Raw genomic sequence first — 18,250 nt, 5'->3', positions numbered from 1 at the left:
GGCCAGTGCTGTGGTGTTGTACGTCCAGGAGAGATCCTCTGTGATGTGCACACCCAAGAACTTGGTGCTGCTCACTCTGTCCACAGACGCTCCGTCAATGGTCAGAGGAGCATGTTGGGTGTGCATTCTCCTGAAGTCCACAACAATCTCCTTCGTCTTCTCCACATTCAGAGAGAGATTGTTGTCAACACACCACGTGGCCAGGCGTCTCACCTCACTTCTGTAGTCGGTCTCATCCCTGTTGCTAATGAGACCCACCACCGTTGTGTCGTCCGCAAACTTGATGAAGAGGTTGGAGCTATATGATGGAGTGCAGTCATGGGTCAGCAGAGTGAAGAGGAGGGGGCTCAGCACACATCCCTGCGGGGCCCCCGTGTTTAAAATGATGGTGCTGGATGTATTACTGCCGACCCGTACTGCTTGAGGTCTTCCGGTGAGGAAATCCAACAGCCAGTTGCACAGTGAGGTGTTGAGCCCCAGCTGGACCAGTTTTTGAGTGAGCTGTTGGGGGATTATAGTGTTGAATGCTGAACTGAAATCTATGAACAGCATTCGAACATATGAGTCTTTTTTGTCCAGGTGTGTGAGTGCATGGCAAACATAAGTATATGTTACTGTAGCCTCACAAAAAAGCTCTTTAACTGCATCTGAACAATAGGAAGGATAAAGATCATTTTAGAAGAAAAATCCTTCAATTTGTTCGATTTGTCAGATTAAGCTAAATAATTGCGCGGTTTTATAATGTCAGTGTTTGTGAACAGAGCCTGATATTCAGCCCTCGTCACAGGTTGAAGGAGAATCTCTATCCAATGAAAATAACCTCAACGGTATGTAAACCAATCAGATGCCTTTACGTAAGTGCGCCGATCCAGCCCATTGTCCAATCAACGCTGTTTGTAAATGCGGGCCTGAATCCCTCTTCAACCTTCTGCTTTCTGGAGGGGCACCTTCAACCAGGTCCGCGGTGCACTGGCAGCGGCTGTCTTAGTTGTAAAGAATAACTGGAAATAAGACTTTTAGACAGACACAATGTCGTTCCTCACTGTCACCAGGCTAGCGCCCAAACTACTTAATTCAAAGGTAAGAGAAACAGAATGAGCCTCGATGCCGCTTTCTTGGTTAAATCTGTGGACGTTTCCTTTAAGCTAACGTCGGGTTTGGTAGCTAACAGGCTAGCTTAGCCCTGTCAACCACATTGTGAAATGCAATTGGCCGAGTTTTTTGCAATTTGCTTAAACACTGACAAGAACTTTAATCATAGTAATGTATGGACCCTGTTTTTCGTAGATCTTATTCAGAGACAGAAGCCGTGTTCTGTTTGACAGCTCGTATCTTGTTAGCTAACGGTAGCGCATGAATCATTGCACTCATGTTGGCCTTGTAGTGTCATAACTGTGGTATGTTTGTCCAACCAGCACAGAGCAGACTCTTAACTTTACGCTACGAGTTTCTACTATTTGTAGTATAGCGTAATAACATTAAATTGTACTTTCTTTTAAATTCACGTTAAACTCTGTGTTTATTCACCATCGCAGTTGATTTTCATATTAAGATTTTAACCAACCATATAATGCTTATGTTTAAAATACAGCTGAATAGCCGGTATAAATCATTTTTCATAAATCAATTTTTATGTAATCAGGTTAGGTCCACTGAAAAGACCTCTCTTAAAATAAGAGCTATGAAGAGGCAGTCAGCAGACAATTACAGCGGAAAAAAGCTGCAAAAATCATATAATAAAACTTTATGATATCTAAAGGTAGAGATCATACTACTTACAAGGTAGAAGGGTGCATACCTTTGGAACATCTGGGGTTAAGAGGTGAAGTATTTATTATGTTGTGTGGTTAATAATATAATAGTTATGGGATGGTTTGAAAGCTTTACAAATGAATACCATAAGATAGCTTTTAATTCATGACGGGAAGGAAGTTCATTCAACCTTTTCAAAAAGAGCAGTGATGAGTATAAAATGTTGTATATTAGACGTGGTTTAACTGCAGAAGTGTTTATAGGTACACCCCACAATCTTGAAGATGTCCATGGTCAAGGACAGGCATGAAGGTTGACTACAGTGGAGGAAGTCAGGGTTCTTTAATTATAAACAGTTTTATTTTCCCTTAAGTGAAAGTGTTTTGTAAGGGCATATAGCCATTTTTATTTTCTGCCTTTAAAACTCAGATTTGGCTGCTTGGAAAATGTTAAAGGTAGATGAAGCATAGTCATACTCTGAGCTAGGACAATTAGGTATTCATTAAAATAATTACATTGACAACTAGAGATCCCCTGTGGTGTTCTGTTTCTAATGGTAAAATTGCATGATTGATGATATAATCCCATCAGCAGCAGTCTGGGTTTTGTCTGTGAGGTTGGATATTAACCAGTTAAATGTGGCTTTATCTTGACATGGAGACAGAAGTAAGATTTATGGTTTATGAAATGGGCAGGGCACATTTAATATCTTATGTTTTTATAAATATCCAACATATCCAGTTGCATTTGGAAGAGCATATTGCTGTAATGTCCATTGAAAAAAATGTGATTATTTGAACAGATAAATGACTTTGTTTTAATTAAATCATTTAAAATATGCTTTGGCCAGCCTGTCAATCTTAAAGTACCCTTCCAGTGACCTTAGTCTACTGCTTTACTCCAGTGACCTCTCAGTATGAACTACTTGGTTGCCATATCAAGTCAAGTCTCCTACTACTGAAATAATAGAGATAATTTTTCAGTCATGGCGACTAAGTAGTGTCTCTCTTTCTTTGAAATCTCTATCATATGTGGGGACCTCACCTATGTCACAGTTACCTTTCTCTCTTATCATTTGTAATCTTTGCTCTGGAGATTTATTAGTAAGCTGTAGTTGCATAAGAACGTATGTGTCTGAACTATGAAAGTCATGTGATTTTTAGTAACACAATGAAGTCTTATAAAGGAGAGTCTCATGATTTATTTTTTTCTTGCTTCAGATCATTTCATCTTTTGAAAAAGGGGATTGTTTTAAGTACCTCTAGATTTAAATGTCATTAAAATGTGTATTCCTTATACCAAGATGTCTGTTTTGATTTGTTTGTCCATAGAGAGGGTGGCTTTGTTGCTAATCACTCAAGTATCATGTGTTTCTTCTAAACACAGCCTCCGGAGGGGTTGCCTTTTTGTGTGGAGTACTTGCCATAGTTGCTCTTTAACCCTGGCTGATGGACAGTTGGGAGTGAGTGAGTTTAACTGGTGCTCTATATTTAAGACACTGAGCTGTTACATAATCTCCCCGATGCTCAGCTGGGTAAACTGTGTGTGTAGTGACGCACCCTACCTTTTTGTTTCGCTGAGCCTTGATGGTCCTGATTATTCAAAACGGTTGTGGTTATAAGGAGTAACTGTCTCCTGCCCATTGATAATCTACTGATATGTTTAAATGAACACACAGGAGTCGCATTTCACTAGTGAGCAAGACAGCCAGCTGAACTTCTCAATACTATCAATGAGTTTCCATTAAGAATACTTTCATAAAAACTTTTTTTTTTAATTCATGCCTTGACATGAAAGGAAGGAGGCATCTTTTCCTAGTTTGTGAGTAATTAGGTTGCTTCACTCTGGATTTGCCCCTTGGATACATGTAATGGCTGGTTTACATTTTACCAACAGTTAGATCTGAAAGAATAAGACTAGATGTACTTTTCCTGGCTTTACAGGACCAGTCTGATTGTTTTACACCAGCATTAACATTGTGAAAAAAAACAAACTAGAAATGACACACGAGCGTGAATAATTTGTTTATATTATAATGAGATTGTGGTGTGAGATTTTTAGAAAAAGTGCACACTGTGCTGTTTGAAAGAGGTGGGGTAATATTTGTGACTTGGAACATCTCCACAGTATTGGCAGATAACACAAAGCCCCAGTTTGTGATCCGATTTTTTTTTTTTTTTTTTTTGGCCAGGTTGTCAGACTTTGAATGCACCTGAAACCTTCAGGTGCAGAATGCCCTGAAATGGCTGTCACTAGTGGCCTTTGTTGCAGGCCATGTACTGTGAACTACCCAGTTATAAGTGTTGTTGTTTTTTTAACTCTAAATTTTGGGCAAGTTTGAGTGGCAGTTATAAAACGATGAGGATGAAAATGGAGAAACTACTCTGAATAACTGCTTAGTTTAGTGAAAGCTATGTGTTATGCTACAAGGTACACTTTAATAGGTAAAATGCTAGAAAGAACCTGTAATTATATGTATTAGGCATGCACCAGTACAGAAAACAAACATTGTTACTGAAAATATGGTGCTCTACACTGTTATCGTCATATTAAAAAAATAAGATGGCATTTACCAACATCAGTAGCCGATATGTATTTGGTACCATGTAATGGTTAGTGTTCAGAAATTGTTTGATGAAGAGCAGGAATGGAAATGGGCTTGTGCTTGTAACAATCAGTGTAATATTGGTGTAGCACCAGTCTTGCACAAGGATACATTAACATTTGGAGGAGCCTCTAACCGAACCACTGACCTTCCAATTAGTAGTGCTACCTCCTGAGTGACAGCCATGCTAGTGCTGTGGACAAAACAAGCATACGGTATTATATAAATATAATACTGTTTGCTTGTAGTGTAATGTTTTTTTCTGGACCACAATAAGAACAGTTGTTACTGTGGGAAAGAGAAAAAAATTATTATAGAAAATGTTTTTTTTTTTCCTGTGTAAAAGTTTCTGTACACTTGGTAAGAACACGGTGATTCGTTTAACATGTATATTGCTTACTACAGAGAAAGAGTTGGAGCCATTTCACTCACAGACTGATTGCAGTATTATCCTTAGAAATGTTTTGTAGCTTTTAAGGTCCTCCAAGGTTGTTTCATTTTAAATACAAGCAGTAGGTAGTCTAGAAATTCTGTTATTACTATAATGTTGTTTTGTTGTACTAACAATCCAAATTGTATTTCCTAATATGTTCTGCAGAATGCCTCTTTCCTATTTGTGGCTGCCAGAAATGCCAGCGCATCAACAACAGTAAGTGCATTTAATTTACTCCACTGTTTTCTGCTTGTTTTATATAGCTGTTCTGTAGTTTTACTGTTTGTGTTAACAACCTTTGGAAGAGACACTGGTTCTTACTCTGTGGTCTCTGTGAAGATATTGACATTTGTGGAGCAATAAATCATTTTTTTTCCTGAAATGTTTGCATAAAGTTTGTTTAACCACAGGTCACAAGGGAATGTAGTCTATTTTAAGGCTGAATGTTTATTCAAGGGCATTAAAGAGTAAACATCGTCTTTTACAGAATCTGAAGGATGTCCTCTCAGACCTCATTCCTAAAGAACAGACCAGGATCAAGAACTTCAAACAACAGTATGGGAAAACCAACATAGGGCAGATTACTGTAGACATGGTAAGTGGCGGAGATTTTTGCACACGTTTAGTGAGCTGAATAAAATAAGACCCTCACACAAGCGAGTCACTGAGCTGGATTCCTCAGATCGATTATATTAATTCAGGGAGGGCTTTACCTTGATGCAGATTAGCTGTGGCATGTTAGCTGCACATAATCCATGTAGGCCTGCCTGGTCTTGTTTACTGTGCCAGGTATCACTGTTCGGTCATCTCCCTCAAAGGTCACAAATTGTGCTGCTTCCTGCCAACAGGGATATTTGAGCTGACTCACTCAAACCTCCACTGTAAACTGGCACTTGCACTTTCTCTCTCACACGCACGCACGCGCACACACACACACACACACACACACACACACACACACACACACACACACACACACACACACCACTGCAACAAATCTATCCTCTTCCATCTATCAAACACTGCATCTAACTTGTTGCATTGTAGATTTAAGTTGAGCTTCATGTGTCACGGCAATAATGCATTCAGTGTCTATTAACTTATTATCCTGTGTGCAGAATTACAAACCTGAATAGTATTTAGGATGTTTCTTCCTGCCTTTATAAAGACATTTGGTGGACACTGATAGCAAAAGCAAAGAGGTGAGCTTCTGAAATGGTCTACTGATAAAAATAAGCAGTAGATAAAATGTTTTAAAGTCCAGTATAGCGTAACTTTGTTACTACAAACACACACGGCTGTTTATATATATTATTGGCAAGACAATTTTCTGAATGTCATTCCATGTTTTTGTTTGTTTTCATCCATAGGTCTATGGGGGTATGAGGGGAATGAAGGGTCTGGTGTATGAAACCTCTGTGTTGGATCCTGAGGAGGTCAGTATCAGAGCTACAGAGAATACACTGATATATTATTGCAGATCTATTAGTGCCTGCGTTTGTTGGTACATTTGTATTTTAAAAAAAAAGAAGGGGGGGGGGGGGGGTTTGCAAGACAGAGGTGCCACACTAGGTTTGAGGTTGTTTAGAAACAGAACGAGTCAGTACTGCAAAGTAGTGCAGGTCAATATGGCCAAAAATATTTAGCCCGTTATATATTTGAAAATTTGCGATAACCATACAACTGACGTTATAACTGATGCAAGACAAAATATTTTACAACTCCATACCTCAAAACCCTGCATAACTTTATTTTCACTTAAAAAAGCAGCTGTTTTTTTATGTGCATTAAAGCCATGTACAAATTTAACAGTGCAAACGCAAATTCCTTGCTGACAGTTTAACCAAAAGGCATTTCCAGTGGAAATGGGCCAACGTATCCTCAGCATAACCATGTATAATATCCACAAAAGTTAAAAGAGGTGCTTTGCAACATGAAACTGCAGTGTGCCAAATAAATAAGTCAAATGCGTACTTTTCAGACCATAAGGTGCACGGGATTGATTATAAGGCAGATTAAGCGAAACAAAACAGTCAGATAGCCTTGAGTTTAAAATCCGCTTCATACGCATAAGTGCCACACACACAATACGGTAAAATTATGTTGAAGCACTGTACGTATTACTCCACGAGGCTCCTGACTACGGTACTCTTAATGTTCCGACAATCCATCAAGCGGTGCGGCTTTTTAGTACGACTGGTAAGCTTCAACATTTTTTTTGACAGTTTTCTGAGCGCTGTGTACCGCATAAAATTGGTTTGAGGTCAGTACGCACAACCAGAATTCATACAAAAGGCACACCGGATTGTAAGGTGCATTGTCAATTTTTGAGGAAATTAAAGGCTTTTAAGAGCACCGTATAGTCTGAAAAATACAGTAATAAGGACGGCCCGCTTACATGTTCTACAAAACATTTTGCTTTGGTGGCTATCTGACGGACAAAAATCAAACCAGTTCCACATCACTGAAGTTGAACCATTTTTATAAACCAATTCTGGTTCATCTGTTTCATTCAACGATCTGCTTTCGCCCTTCTCATTCTCTGTCGCCGCCACGCTTTTTCCACCATGTGTGTATGAAAATAAAGGCACTGCGCATGCGCGTTTTACCCATATTCTGTCGCGATATTTAATTTTCTTATCATTGCCCAACATTACTGTGAACAGTATATTGTATATTATAGCTTGAAATTCAGGTTAATCTATGTTAGAGATTAATGGTTGCTCTCTGCTCACGTTCAACATCGATGACAAAAGCGCAGAGTGCATAGTGTAAGTTCTCATAGCAGTGACCACTTGCTGCTCTGTGCGGCGAGTTCTTGGAAGTAATGTAGAAAAGGCAGCAGCCAGAAAGCTGCACTGGCATGACATGATATCTTAAATTTAAATCAGTTAAGGTTTTTGAACAAACATGTTATCAGTCAGACTCTAAACACAAAAAGCACAAGGTATTATTATGGTAAGCTTTTTTTCTGTTATTTTACTCTTAGCTGCATGCGCATTAGCATTCCCTGTAGGCACTTGAGTTGATTGCTTTCTGGCCAAAGCTGAGGCACTCTGAGGCATTCATTGGTAGAGATGCAGCTTATATTAGCAGCTTGCCAGCACTCAATTGATTGTGCATTTGATGATAACAGGAATATGTAGCTAATTATCACAAATAACATTTACTTCAACATCTTCTCTCCCCTCTCATCTCTACTTTGATAATCAGGGCATCCGCTTCAGGGGCTACAGTATTCCAGAGTGTCAGAAGCTGCTGCCTAAAGCTCCAGGAGGTGAGGAGCCACTGCCCGAGGGTCTTTTCTGGCTGCTGGTCACAGGACAGGTCCCAACCGAGGAGCAGGTGAGTCGATGCAAGAAGTTATTGTCGTAAAATGTTGTTGCCTACTGGAGTTTCAGTGAGCAGCTATCTGTCATGGTATGTCAGATGCTGTCAAATCTCTTCAGAATGCTTCATCAAAACTGAATATTCTTGCAGTGCAGTAAATAAGGTGACTTTGGCACCTGGATCAGTTAAGGTACCAAATACGTGAATCATGACATTTTCTTTTGCATCATGGAAAGGTGAATAACAAGATGCTTGGCGTGTGTTCAGTTCAAGTGTATTTATGTAATGACAGATACAAATGTACAAAGGCTCAAGGCACATTAAATTTTAACCTTGGTTCTTCTCAAAGTGCAAACTGCCATCCTTGTTAAAAAATAAATAAATTCCGTGGCCTTGTCAAGGAAAAAATTTATATAGTAATCTTTAACTCAGAAATGTCTTAATTTCATTCGTTTCTAGTTATCCTCTACATTTAATTTTTCTTTAAGTTCACAATAAAAGAAATGGTAGCTTAACAGTAGTTTAAAAGCTAACTCAGTGAAAAACTGACAAATACACACAAACAACCAACTGAAGTGATATATTACACTAAATGTCTTGACGTGAGCATTTCTCTTGTGCAGCCTTTAAAAATATATTTGCGCTGAGTAACCAAAATTTTGAGAATCACTTAAGGCTCAAAAAAAAAAACAACCCACCCTTGAGCAAGAACCTGTTTGCAGTGGGGAGTAAAAAAACAGGCTCTGTGTGTGTGGCAGTCTGCCTTGATTGGTTGGGTTGAGGAAAGCGAAGATGAGCATTTTACAAACCAAATGACACAACAATAATAACCTCTGGGCAGGTTGGTAGGGCCAGTCACTGTTGATGAAATGCATGCAGTTTTAAACTCAAAGATTTGCAATTTTTGCAGAAAAAGGTACAGGGACAGAGAGGACAGAACAAAATGCACAAACTACAAGAAAGAAAATAGAAGCAAATGACATACAATACTATAATAAATAAATGCCTGCAGAGTGAAATACAGAACAGCACAAGACAGGTGCTCTGTGAGTTTAGAGGTCTCAGTAACATAGGCCTATGTAGCAGCAAGAGTCAGAATCAACTAAGCCAGCTCTAATTGTATCCATCAATCCATCCATCAATTTGCTTCCACTTTTCCTTTTCAAGTTTGCGGGTGGCGCTGGAGCCTATGCCAGCTGTCATAGGGCGAGAGGTGGGGTACACCCTGGACAAGTCGCCAGTCTGTCACAGGGCTAACACACAGAGACAGACAACCATTCGTGCTCACATTCACTCCCGCATTCACACCTATAGGCAATTTGGATTAATCAATTAACCTATCCCCCTAATTGTAATCATCAGTATTTAGTTTTTTGTACAGCGTCTGCCGCTGAAATATAAAAGCTACTTATGTTAATTTAAAAGCTCTGAGAAGCACAAGTAAGGCTGAGTGAAGTTTTCTATATGGAGCTGTGAGAATTTTAGAAAGTAGATACAAGAATAAGCTTGATTTTTACAGGGAATCAATAACCAAAGTCAATATCTAAGAAAAACTGTTTCTGAAATTTGGCGTGTATAAACTAGAGGTTGTATCTTGTTTTTACAACTGAGAAACAAGACACAATCTATAGGGATTTTATTGCTGCCAACTATCTCCTTACAGAATGATATGAGGACAACCTATGCTCCTTTCAAATGCTTGCAACTTTCAAGCGCACCTCTCTATCTGTTCTTCCTGCGTCTCATATCTGCTCAAATCAGCCAAGGAGGAAATGTTTATTCTCAACACACATTTGTCTCCTTATTGATCGAAGAGTTTTCTGAGATTTCTGCCTCATCTATTTATTTTGTGTCCATCTTTCTTTCCAGGTGAACTGGGTGTCCAAAGAGTGGGCAAAGAGAGCAGCACTTCCCTCTCATGTTGTCACCATGTTGGATAATTTCCCCACAAATCTGCACCCCATGTCCCAGTTCAGCGCTGCCATTACAGCTCTGAACAGTGAGAGCAGCTTTGCACGGGCCTACTCTGAGGGAGTCCACAAGTCCAAGTACTGGGAGGTGAGTTTACACCCATACCTTTTTTTGAAAAATATGGACTAATAGAAATTTTTTTTTTTTTTTTTTTTTGCTCAAGAGACTGAATCACTTTAGACACAAGAACGCTTTCAGTTTGGTTTCATGTGGTCTTTTCTTGTTGTGTAATTTATCTTTTTTTTTTTTTTTTTAAAGTTTATCTATGAAGATTCTATGGACTTGATTGCCAAGCTCCCCTGTATTGCTGCCAAGATCTACCGTAACCTGTACCGTGAAGGCAGCAGTATCGGAGCTATCGACTCCAACCTCGACTGGTCCCACAACTTCACCAACATGCTGGGCTACAGTGATCCTCAGTTCACTGAGCTTATGAGGCTCTACCTCACTATCCACAGGTGCAACTTAAGATGCCTTTTTACATAAAACAAGTTGGATTTAATCTTATTTTTTTTCTAGTAACACTTGAATCAAAGTCTTGCCTTTTTAATCTAAGAATTAGAGATGTTAAGTCAGATGTCGAAAAGATGAGAATGAAACTCGCAAACCTATCTGGAGTTAGACAGCATGACATTATGTCACTACTTGGTTTGATTGATTAATGATGAGGATGATAGGTTTGTTTTTTTTCATCATCTGACCATCAAAACTAACCAAACTATTACAAACAGAAGCAGTAGTTCTCAGGTATAACACAGCCTGAGGTAACTACCTACAGGTTTCCTAAAGTGACCTTAAATTTATTTAGCATGACCTTTTTCTTTTTTTTTCTCAAGCTTAGTTGAATTAGTTGCTTAATCCAGGTGGAAGGAACTGCAAATGTAATGACTGTTTCTCCAATTTTAATATGGACAGAAGCAAAAACTCTTCCCAGACTTTTTGGTTGATGTAGGTCAGTTAAGTAAGATGGGAGCCGACTGAGAATAGTATTGTAAATAGGAATATATATATATATATAGTAGTAGGGCTGCACGATTAATCGTTAGAAAATCGCGATCTCGATTCATACTTATGTGCGATCTCATTTCCAAATGACAACAATTTAAAAAAGAAAAAAAAAGATGACGATTGTACCACATTTTGATCCATCCGGGATGTAATCTGCATGAAAACAAGCGCTCACTCTTCCTGCTCAACAAATGACAAGGGCGGAGCCTTATACCACGTGATACAGAAGCTGTGCCGTGTGATGCTAAAATTGGCAGGGAAAAAACAACGGAGAGCACGTCAGGGATGACGAAAGTGACAGGAGAAAATCCGTCCCGATCAACCACCCAAACATCAATAACGGGAACCTTATACAGCGCTTCCCTATACCCGTCAAACTCCCGCAGGCACAAAGAACTTACAGAGGCTATCACTTATCACCTGACCAAAGATATGGCTCCCATCAACACTGTGCAAAACGAGGGATTTAGGAAAATGATCAACATCCTAGACAAACGCTACACAGTGCCGTCCCGCAACTATTTTTCTATTGTTGCACTACCTGCTCTATACACACAGTGTCGAGCAACGGTGGAGACGGAATTTCAAGCAGTACAACATTTTGCGACAACAACAAAACGTGAGACATTTGTTGTTTTTATGTTTATTTATTGTTTTTATGTTCAGTCTCAACTGTTACAAAGTTGATGTGCAGTTAATAAGTGCAATAAATATTTATATTGGAAAAGAAAATCGTGAGAGAATCGTGATCTCAATTCTAAGCAAAAAAATCGTGATTCTCATTTTATGCAAAATCGTGCAGCCCTATGTAGTAGTGTAGTCTACAACACAGTGTTGGGTGTGATGCGTTACTAAGTAACGCGTTACTGTAATTAAATTACTTTTCCACTGAAAAAGTAGAGTAACTGATTACTGTTCATTTTTAGGTATTTTAATTACAGTTACTTACAATGTACTTGCGTTACATTGTAGAATAATTAAACTCGCTGAATATCATTATTTCATTTCAATAATTTATCTTCTAAACGTAGAAGTAAACTCTGCCGCTTTAACATCGCTGTAGTGCAGGTGCACGTCATTTCGCGCCAGTTTGCTGCATAGTCGTATTCTAAAGCGGAAGATGTCGGACTCGACTGAAGCGTGTGGCTGTTTTATGAAACGGAAATATTCCCGTCTCTTAACTTTTCTGAAACAAGCAGACAAGAACATTACAGTAATATGTAAGCTATGTCCTGGGGAGAAAAAAACTCAGCCGTTGTTAATAGCATGAGTAATCTACTGACACGAGAGCATAGACGAACACTTCTGAGTGATCCTTGTTCATCATCCATGGATAACACCGCGGCAACTCCTGCTAATCAGGCAAAACTTGATTTTACTTCAGCAGCGTAGAAATTGTCTGAAGGTGAGCTTAAAAAATGATTGCAGGCTACATTGTGGAAGAGATGCTACCGCTGCGTACTGTAGAGTCTCCGTCTTTCAAAAAATGTATTTATTATTTAAAGAGTTTAATTTCTATTGTTTGTCCACTCAAGGTTTATATGGTTTTTAAAAAGTATTTAGTTAAATTACTTACTGAGTAATTAAGTTACTTTTCTGACACAGTAATTAGATAAGTATTTTAAATACAATATTGATTAAGTAATTAGTAATTAATTACTTTTTAAAGTAACTTAACACTGCTACAACATGACAAAACAGACCATCCAACCTGAGTGTGCAATGATGTGCAAAGGCTTTAAGGTTTGAGTGCTGAGGTAATGAATCTCAGTGCTCCTGAATAAACAGAATCCACTGTTGCTAAGGTGCATGTATATAAATAAAATCGCTATTATCAGACAGACAGAAGTTAGAGCAGCGAGGCTTTTTCTTGCCTCAAAAGAAATGCTGGGTTGAAAAAAAAGAAAGGAAAAAAAAAAAAGAAATTTAACCAAGAAAGTAGCATCTTCAGTTATTTATGTGGAGAAATTCCTGCTTTTTACTGTGACAGCAGTCCTCTTATCCTGAATTTGATGCAATATACAATAAAAATAGATATTGGTTTACACAGTCTGCAGTTTGTTTAGCAGTCAAACATGCCATGTAGGATATGTGCACTGAAAAAAAACAGACAAACTCTAGGAGCAAATTCAATTTATCTCCCACACAGATGGTTCTGCTCAGATAAAAAGGATTGACAACTCTCCAGCCTCCCCAGTGTTACTATTTGCCATTGTGATGAAGTGTAGCAGATGCCGGTGTAGACTTAAATGGCACACTCTAGAAACCTTACTGTTAGAATTATAATTTTAATGTGTTCATTACTATGTGTTTTTGTGTGTTTGTAAAATTGTAGTGATCATGAAGGAGGCAATGTCAGTGCTCACACTAGCCACCTAGTGGGGAGTGCCCTGTCTGACCCCTACCTGTCCTTCAGCGCTGCCATGAATGGTTTGGCCGGTCCTCTCCATGGCCTGGCCAATCAGGTTAGTAATGCACAGATCATCATTTTCATTCTGTTTTCACACTGAGAGATTTGATAGAAACAACTTGGCGATCCCAAGTTAATCCCCCATTCATCTTTTTATAAAGAAAGCATTTTCATTAGGAAGACTGCAGTGGATATTATGTGATAATGATTTTTATTTCAGTCAGTTTATTACAATTGTTCCAAAAACACTACATACAACACTTTAATTATTTGATTTTTACCAAAAAACTAAGAAATCTGATGAGGGAAAAAAACTGAAAACAAGTTTAATGTGTAGTTTAATGGTTGGTTCATAATTATTTAATGCCTTTATAATCTCATAGATCTCTTCTGTAGCATATAGATGGGTTAGAGTTTATTTCGCCATACCTTCTTACTAATATTAAAGATGACCGAGTTCTGCTAATCAGCTTTACTGTCACAGGCCTGGTATTCTGAATACTAGCTTACTGTCACATTGTCACAACACTTGATTAAAACGGATCATTAAATTATTAGACACTTCTGTGTTTTTAATCACACATCAAAATATCCACTGTGGTAGAAGCCTTTTTTGAAACAACCTTGTCACCTTTGTGCCAACATGGCAACATAATCATTGAGGACTTGGCTGTTTTTTGGTCAGTGCAGTAGACAAACACTAAAGGTGAAAATGACAAAGAACCAAGAGTTCAGAGTCAAACTGCTGTGGTGCTCAATTATAAATATTATTTTAGAGTTCAATAACGTTCACAAAGCACTGCTTGATTACCAGCACCCGAGGGAAGGTCTACCCTCCTTTTATTAGCTAGCAATTTGTCAAAGCTGCTTCTACCTCCTCCAATAAATTTTGGCATCTGTTTAATTACTATCCATCCATTTTCTTAAGTGCTTATCCAATTATAGTGTCAGGGGGGCTGGAGCCTATCCCTGCTTCATTTATTTATTAGCTACTTAACTAGTTAAATACAGTCATATGATATGACCAACTATTATGAGCAGTTGTACAGTAACCTATGATTTTTGGATTAAAATGTTCATAATGATTTTTTTTCTTTCAATTTGCGCTTTGCTCACATATTTGACATATTGACACTTAAAATGAGTTTTGGTTTGATTTCAAACACAGTGCCAACAAAAATACAGCAGAAAATTCACTTAGCTTATGAATGTGTGTTTTGTTTTGTCTTGTTTTGTGGGTTTTTGCTGCACCTACAGGAGGTACTGGTGTGGCTGACTGCTCTGCAGAAGGAGTTGGGAGGAGAGGTGTCTGATGAGAGGATGAGGGATTATATCTGGAACACACTCAAGTCTGGAAGGGTAAATAAGCACCACATCCGCAAACAAACAACTCTAGTTATTATTATGACTTCATTTTCCACTCTCACTCATTTTCAGAATAACACTTCTGGTGATGTCAGGGGTCCAGTTGTTTCTACCAGAAGTTACAGCTAGATTTAGGAACCTTTGGAGGAGCTCAAACCAGATTCTTTATTAAAAGAAAAAATTAACACTTTAAAAAGTCCCTAGTGGGCTTTTGTTGTTTTCTAAAAGAGTAGAAACTTTGGGCATGAGGCTTTCTGCATTGAACATTTCTAATTGGTTCTAATCTCCCTAAAAGTGTGTGAAATCTGTTAGGACCCCATTGTCAAAGCAGTAACTCGAAAGCAACATCAACACAACAAGTTGCTTATTGTTGTTGCAGTGTTGTCACTTTATATGGCATCATTGTTTTTTATAGTCTTCCTTCACCTACAGGACTAAGAGGAGTAGTTGATTTAATGTTGGCACAAAGAAAGTTGTGTAATTACAACAGTTTTTTTTTTTGTTTTTTTTTTTTGTTTCCAAAACCAAGAAATTGCTATTATTACAATTTTTATAATTTACTATATTTTACACCTGATTTACTATGACCTTCATCTAAACCTTCATATTCTAGTTTGATTTACCGATTAACTAAATTCTGTTTTTGTCTTTCATAATAGGTTAAAATTGTTAATGTATACCATAAAGAATTTGTAAAATAATAGTATTTTAGCACAGATAGAACGGTGTTGATGTCACCTAACAGCAAGTGGTTTTACATGTAAGTTCTGCACCTGGTTGGTTTCTTCTGGTTTTGTTCCCCAAAACATGCATGCTAGGGTAATTAGTGATTGTAAATTGACCTTATGGGTGTGTTTAAGTTCTTAATGCGTTTCTGAAGGTCTCGTGAGTACTTAGTTGTCAGAGAGACTAGAAGAGTGCACTGTCAGGTTAAAAATGTTGGTTTCTTGGCTGTAGGTGGTTCCAGGTTATGGCCATGCTGTCCTAAGGAAGACTGATCCACGTTATACCTGCCAGCGTGAGTTTGCCCTGAAGCATCTGCCCAGTGACCCCATGTTCAAGATGGTTGCCCAGCTTTACAAGATTGTACCCAATGTGCTCCTGGAGCAGGGTAAGGCCAAGAACCCGTGGCCCAATGTAGATGCTCACAGTGGAGTGCTGCTGCAGGTAAGACCTGGGATTATAATCATGCATTTGTTATCTAACTGAAATAATCACAGATGCTGAAGTAACTGACTGCTTTCCTGTTTGTGTGTATGTTCAGTACTATCAAATGACTGAAATGAACTACTACACTGTGCTCTTCGGTGTGTCCCGTGCTCTCGGCGTGCTGGCCCAGCTGGTGTGGAGTAGAGCCCTGGGCTTCCCCCTGGAGCGCCCGAAGTCCATGAGCACAGATGGACTGATGTCTCTGGTTGGAGCAAAGTCAGGCTGAAGCACCAACCTGGAAGTAGCTGTGGGTTAGTGTTAAGGGTGGGAGGAGGTGGAAACATCAAAAAGCAGACATAAGTTGACCCCTTGTCATTTCCAACCCCAGGGATTTAGAGGATTCAAAGAGACAGTATGTGTTTAATGCCATTTCACAAAAAAAGGGCCTTTTTAAATTGTCATAGCATTAGTCTTCAAGTGTGTTTAGTTAATCACTGACAGGCTTTCCAATCATGTCTCTCTATCTAAAACATGAGCAGAACAAACTTTATATATGGCCACGGTAGGCTCAAACTACCTACCACTTTTAGGTCTGCTAGCATTGCTAAGATTTCCCCTGAGCAGTGCTTCTCATTGGACACTGGGTCTAAACTAAGAATAGGTAGTGGCATTCAAAGGGAATTGTGCACTTCCTTTGTATTTAAGCTTCTACGTTTAAAAATCTGACTAAATCTTTTTGGCCACTACAGTGATGTGTTGTAGAGGATACTTCCAAGCAAAATACAGTTTTGTCACACAGCTCTAATTTTATTTTTTCGTCTATGCAAAGTTGTCATCCCACCCAGTTGATCGATGCGTTTCACTCCCACTTATGAACACTCCAGTGTAACGGGAAAAAAAGGTCCTCACTAGTAAAAATCCTAGAAAGCCGTTTAAGAAAAAATATTTGTTTAAAGACACTGCCCCTTTAAATCTCTGGTCTCCCCTTTTTTTCTCTCTCTCTAACTTGTAGTTTTTTCTTTTTTCTAGATGACCTGTAATACCTCTATGATCAAAATAACAGTCTTTATTAAAATTTGTTTCCTTGGTCTTATTTTCCTCAAAATAATTTCCTATTTTTTTTAATGGGTTTCTTATATTACGAATCGCTGAGAATCAGGACTAATGAAGGTAACTGATACAGATTTGAGCAAAGGGTGTTGTAACTGGCAACCTGTAGGAAATCCTTAAGAGCAAGCTTGAATAAAAACAGGATGGGAGGGGGGGCTTTGTAGAGTTTTGTTTTGTTTTTAAGTCTTCTTTTATTTGACTGTATGTTCATGTCTTTATCCCAGCAGCAGAGCACTTCAAATGACAATTGTAAAGTTATGATGTATTTGATTGGATTTCCTAAATTGTAACAGTAGAAAATCTCCCCCCTTTTTTTTTTTTTCTTTTGGTGTTAAATGATGTATAAAAATATATTTGGGTTTGAATTTTGTTGTGGTTTTATTTATACTCTGTGTACATAGGTATATATATGTATAGCATTAATGTATGAGCTGTAAGCATTCACTTGCTGCTTATAACCACAATGAGCACCACAGTTTACCAGCAGTGTAGTCGTGCCCACTATATGTCCAGTTTCGCTGGTCACTGTGAATTTCTGACAATGAACAAAAAAAAACAACTGCAGCTATCTTCTGTATATAGAGTTTATTCCCAAGCTCTGTTTCCTCAGCTGGTGCTGTATTTCAGGTATTTCACTTGAATGTGTCAAGCTTGCTCTTAAGTTCTGGGTTTCTCAACACTCCATTTTTGTCTAGTTAGAGTTCTTGCGTATTTCCTCCTAAGAATACTCTTTAACGTGTTCGCTCCGATACTTGATTCTCTCTGCTCTGCTCTTCTGGCTTTTTCGCGCACGTGTTTTGTGTTTTATTGTAGCGTTCTTCCATTTGGCAGGTTGTTCAACAGATGTGGTTATTTTGATCGTAGAGGAGCTTAAGGGTTGTAACTGGGGGGGAATCATTAGAGAAACACTTGGGGGCGGGGGGACAGGGCTGGATGGGTCAAATGGGCAAGAAAAGCTTGAAACAACTATTGGAAAACCTTAGAAATAAATGAAAAATAAAGGTTTTTATTAACACTTGTTTGGTCTCATTTTCTTCATAAGTGCTTGAAAAAGAAATTGTGATGTAATTCCAGGTCCAGTTGCATGTAACCTTTGAAATTACCAGGATTTCTGAAG

The 18,250-nt window shown here is 38.5% G+C and overlaps 1 protein-coding gene across 1 annotated transcript; it reads left to right on the top strand.

The window, feature by feature from the left end:
- The first annotated feature begins 920 nt into the window (after positions 1–920).
- Positions 921–17,775, top strand: cs (citrate synthase). The gene is made up of 11 exons (XM_080898463.1): positions 921–1,080; positions 4,956–5,006; positions 5,278–5,385; positions 6,161–6,226; positions 8,004–8,135; positions 9,990–10,178; positions 10,350–10,549; positions 13,435–13,564; positions 14,767–14,868; positions 15,832–16,041; positions 16,139–17,775. Exons 1-11 carry the CDS (start codon positions 1,030–1,032, stop codon positions 16,307–16,309), a joined length of 1,410 nt encoding a protein of 469 aa, XP_080754589.1. The 5' UTR covers positions 921–1,029; the 3' UTR covers positions 16,310–17,775.
- The last annotated feature ends 475 nt before the right edge of the window (positions 17,776–18,250 follow it).

The sequence above is a fragment of the Rhamphochromis sp. 'chilingali' genome (genome assembly GCF_963969265.1).
Source record: "Rhamphochromis sp. 'chilingali' genome assembly, chromosome: 12".
Taxonomy (NCBI): domain Eukaryota; kingdom Metazoa; phylum Chordata; class Actinopteri; order Cichliformes; family Cichlidae; genus Rhamphochromis; species Rhamphochromis sp. 'chilingali'.
Note: the sequence above shows the minus strand (reverse complement) of the source record. Positions and strands in the feature narration are given on the sequence as shown.

Coding starts and splice junctions, on each gene's coding strand:
- cs (XM_080898463.1), top strand. CDS start 1,030: ATGTCGTTCCTCACTGTCACCAGGCTAGCGCCCAAACTACTTAATTCA. Junction 6,227..8,003: donor CTGTGTTGGATCCTGAGGAG/GTCAGTATCAGA, acceptor TTTGATAATCAG/GGCATCCGCTTCAGGGGCTA. Junction 10,179..10,349: donor ACAAGTCCAAGTACTGGGAG/GTGAGTTTACAC, acceptor TTTTTTTTAAAG/TTTATCTATGAAGATTCTAT.